The sequence below is a fragment of the Micropterus dolomieu genome, linkage group LG18 (assembly GCF_021292245.1).
Source record: "Micropterus dolomieu isolate WLL.071019.BEF.003 ecotype Adirondacks linkage group LG18, ASM2129224v1, whole genome shotgun sequence".
Lineage (NCBI taxonomy): Eukaryota > Metazoa > Chordata > Actinopteri > Centrarchiformes > Centrarchidae > Micropterus > Micropterus dolomieu.
This window is the reverse complement of record NC_060167.1, coordinates 11,489,110-11,493,994: the sequence shown is the minus strand read 5'-3', so window position 1 is coordinate 11,493,994 and position 4,885 is coordinate 11,489,110. Positions and strand designations below refer to the sequence as shown.

At 40.7% G+C, this 4,885-nt stretch overlaps 1 protein-coding gene across 1 annotated transcript in view; it reads left to right on the top strand.

Moving 5' to 3' along the window:
- anks1ab (ankyrin repeat and sterile alpha motif domain containing 1Ab) overlaps positions 1-2,350 on the top strand; it is a 47,783-nt gene extending 45,433 nt beyond the window's left edge. The window contains exon 13 of the mRNA XM_046028844.1: positions 1,734-2,350. Within this exon, the coding sequence (XP_045884800.1) occupies positions 1,734-1,772 (39 nt within the window). The 3' untranslated portion in view covers positions 1,773-2,350. The remainder of the gene's footprint in view (positions 1-1,733) is intronic.
- The last annotated feature ends 2,535 nt before the right edge of the window (positions 2,351-4,885 follow it).

Sequence of the window (4,885 nt, the reverse complement as noted above, 5' to 3'; positions counted from 1 at the left end):
ACACACACACACACACACACACACACACACACACACACACACACACACACACACACACACACACACACACACACACACACACACACACACACAAGGACACAAGGACAACCTTCCTACACTTTACCAAGGACAACAGCCTTACTTAATTTTGGTTATCTATAATCAACTAAAGCCCCCACCTTTCCCCAACCTCCAACAACTGCACGCCTCCCCCTGCTTCTGAAAGACTGAAAAAAGAGAACACTTCTGACTTCCTGGTGTGTTAAAGTGACTGTGACTGGTTGGGACGATGTTCTTATGATGGTACAGTTTTGTCTAGATGAGAGTCTTTGCTCTGGCCTTGTACTGCCCTGTCTGCAGTCTCTCAGCATTCATGGTAGCAATGAGAGACTACAAATCTCTTGTCAATTAAAAAAAAAAAACAACAACTTAACACTGTGTTAAAACATGGCACTATCCCTTTTAATACCTTTTCTTTTCTTACGGTGCAAATAGGACATTAGTGCATTTTGTGATACTTTTTGACAGATGGAGGCTGACTGAAATACTTTGGAAGAGAGTGACAAAGAAGGTATCACAAAGGATCCCAACATCTATACAACCAGAGGCCAACAAAACAAAGAAAAGACCACCAAAACAAATTACACAAGCATATAGGGCGTACTAACATTTGTTCTACATGATACAATTTCGGTAATCAAAACAAAAATATCAGCACGATTTCCTTTGACTGGAGTATATTAATGAGCCTGGAGCATAATTTGGCGCACCCTTCCCAACATAGCATCTTATTATCACGATTTCATGGATAGGTATCCGTGCTGTTTCACACCAATTTAGAATTAGGTACAGCACATGCAAAGTATGTCACTTGAGAATAAACGGCAGTGAAAAGATTTAATTCCACTACATTAAAAGAGCCAAATCTAAGTGTAGCTCTGGTGTTGTATTAATGCGAATGGATTTGTTATGCTGAGAACATGACACCGCCCCCCCCCCCCCCCCCCCCCCCCCCTTTCTTTTTTAACAAGAATTTCCCTCCTGCACTGTGACTCAAAAATGCTTGTTGTAGAGTCGACACGTATCTGTGGGTTCTCCCATGTGTGCACTACCTACTGTGCGTGCTGTATGCCTTGTTTCTGTCTGTCCTCATGGGAGTTTGGGACTGTTACTGTTACATCACTGTCCACTGTCCTTGTTTCTGTGTGCTGCAGGAGATGTGAGATATTGTCTCTTCTCCAGAAGACAGTGTGTCTGGAGACTGACTGTTAAGATATAGCTGGTCTGTGTGCGGTACCGTGGCTGTGTCATTGCCACTCTGTTCTGACTGTTAACTGTTAGCTTTCACTTAACGATGCATGATGGCAGTGTTTTTATTTGTGTTTTTTGTACCCTTTGATGCACTTGGCCTGAGCAGTCTTTGTATGTACTGTAGCAGTGTCTCGTCTCTTCTCACTCATCTGCCATTTGCTTATTATGTTCCCTCTCTCCGTTACACACCAATACAGCGGCTCATCCGCATTCCTCCACGTTTCCATTGTCGTCATTCCTCCAACATTTTGTCACGTATGATCTTCCATTTTGTGTGTCACCAAGACAACCTGCTTTAGTATGGATGCATAATGTAAAAGCATTACACTTTAATGAGCAGCAGCTATTTAAAGCAAGTTTTGGTGGCATGATATGGCTGTGCATGTATTGGTCTTTTTAACATTGATGTTTTCCTTGTGTAGCTCACCCCAGCGTTCAAGTTTCCGGATACCAAGCTGTGAGTTGAAGGGGAGCAGCCGATCTGAGTGTGTTTGCTTGTGTTGAGTTAGTGGGAAAGAGATAGACAGAGAAAAATGGGAGGTAAGCCTTATGCAACGAGCTGGGCCAAACCAGCGCTACTCTGACATTTAGATCTCACTCTGTATACCCCCCTGCTCCTCCACTGCCCCTGATATGAATCCCAACACACAGATGAAAGGCAACCTGTTGTCCCACACCACTGACTAAACAGGACCTGTGTATCACTCCTGTTTCGAGAGAGGTCAGTCAGAAGGGTCAAGTCTATTTCCTGGCCTCAATGTGACTTTCTGATCTTGTCATGTAGGTACTGTAATGTTTAGAGCACTGTAGACCATTAATGATATAGACCATTAATGAACATTTCTATTGATTCAGGTCTATTGGAGATAGTAACCGGGAATTGTTAAGGGTAAGGAGAAATGTAACAAAATGTAGAGAAAAAAAACAAACTGTACCAGCATACAATGCTTTGCCCATGTTTGTGGACAGAGTATGGTTTGTCAATGAAAATGTGATACTGTTTCAAATTTCAAAGCAATATTATATTAATGAAATTAAATAATACAATGACAAAAGAATCCCCTCTGAAGTCTGTTGTCGGCATTGAGTTTGTTTTATGGTTGAATAGTAAAACATAAAAAGAAACATTACACCAGCTGTGACAAATATAACAACATGATAATTATTGTACAATTATACCATGAGTGTTTCCCCTGCTATAGAGATTAGTGGGTGGTGCAACTTCTAATCTCTGCGAACAATTAGCCTCAGTTTGTGCTTATCATTACATTACAGTCAAGTCAGGGAGCTAAGCATCCAATTTTCCAAAGTGCCTGGTGATCTTTGAAAAACACTGTTATGCTGTGGTGATGGTATTTGTTGAATCCTCAAAAATGCTTACCATTTTAGATTTTAAAGTGGTCATGTTATGCTCCTTTTCAGGTTCCTAGTTTTATTATGGGGTTGTACCGGAATTGGTTAACATGGTTTAATTTTCTAAAAACACCTTTTTATTTATTTTTATTTTTTTTTTCCATACTGCCCATTGCTGCGTGTGTTGAATGCTTTGTTTTAGCTACAGAGTGAAGCATCTCACTTCTAATTACTCTTTGTTGGGAGTTGAACATGCACAGTTAAAGACTACTAGCCAATCAGAAGCAAGGTAATGTGATCCAATACAAAGCTGCTTCAGCCGGTAACCACGGCTTCGGTTCAGCTGTACATGTTCCCGAACCCGCTTCATAACCGAGACTGCAGCAAGAGTTTCAGAGTGGTTTTCATTTGTAACAAATTTATCTTTCATATGTAAAATGATTAACGTTAACTGTGCACTGTCTCTACATCACAGTAACAACTTTATGTCCATTTACTGCCTGGAGAGTATCTAACGTTTGGAAGGAAGAGCGGTGGTGGTGATGGGAGGCAGCGGGCGGACATCTTGTCACTGTGTGCTGCAGCTCAGTGTGTTTCTCCACAAATGTTTGAGGGTGTGCCACACTAGCCGCTAGGCGAGCATTATGACGTGTGTTACATAGTGACGCAGATAGTTTATGGAAGTAAAGACTGGACAACCATCAAGCAGTTTTCAGGCAGTTCAGTCTTCAAACATATTACATGCATCAAAAAACAGATTTAACACAATAAAGGAAAGGGAAAAGCATAACATGACCTCTTTAAAAAATACTAATTGTTTGTTACATGATAAAAAAAAGATTTAACCCCTTTTCCAAGTTGCGACTCTCCTAAACCAAAATAGTAAAAGGAAATGACATAGGTCCTTGCTCAGTTTGTACGACAACAAGATAACGTTTTATACATTCGTTTGTTTCTTTCCATTACAGTATATTTTCATGCACTATAACACTGTTTTTATTTGCGATGTACTAAATGTGCAAGGAGATGTGATAGTTCTGGCTAACTGGATATTAAATCAAGTTGCAAGTTTTTGAGAATTCTGGAAGTAACTTCAAAACAGCGGGTAGTGTTGTCAAAAGATTGTCAAACCTTTATCTTTAAGAAAATGTTTACCCATGTGACACATTCAAGTTTTCTCATCCATTCTGCTGAGAGCTGTAGCAAAATCAGTCACCTGTTTTGATTGCAATTCCTTTATTCTAACCGTTCTGCAAATTATACTACAACATTTTAGAAATGTAATGTATTTTGGCTAGCATTCCAGGTATCCACTGGTATGTATTTATGGCCGAACTATATGAAAATGTGCCAACTATGGTGTATCATAGCACATGGTGTAACTATCTTGACTCTTGAAACTTTATGTTGCATAGTCCATCACAGTGAACACCTAGTCTGCAAAATTGTCAGTTATAGTGAGGAAAATAAGTATTTGAACACCCTGCTATTTTGCAAGTTCTCCCACTTAGAAATCATGGAGGGGTCTGAAATTATCGTAGGTGCATGTCCACTGTGAGAGACATAATCTAAAAAATCGAGAAATCACAATGTGTGATTTTTTAACTATTTATTTGTATGATACAGCTGCAAATAAGTATGTGAACACCTGAGAAAATCAATGTTAATATTTGGTACAGTAGCCTTTGTTTGCAATTACAGAGGTCAAACGTTTCCTGTAGTTTTTCACCAGGTTTGCAAACACTGCAGGAGGGATTTTGGCCCACTCCTCCACACAGATCTTCTCTAGATCAGTCAGGTTTCTGGGCTGTCGCTGAGAAACACGGAGTTTGAGCTCCCTCCAAAGATTCTCTATTGGGTTTAGGTCTGGAGACTGGCTAGGACACGCCAGAACCTTGATATGCTTCTTACAGAGCCACTCCTTGGTTATCCTGGCTGTGTGCTTCGGGTCATTGTCATGTTGGAAGACCCGGCCTCGACCCATCTTCAATGCTCTAACTGAGGGAAGGAGGTTGTTCCCCAAAATCTCACAATACATGGCCCCGGTCATCCTCTCCTTAATACAGTGCAGTCGCCCTGTCCCATGTGCAGAAAAACACCCCCAAAGCATGATGCTACCACCACCAAGCTTCACAGTAGGGATGGTGTTCTTGGGATGGTACTCATCATTCTTCTTCCTCCAAACACGGTTAGTGGAATTATGACCAAAAAGTTCTATTTT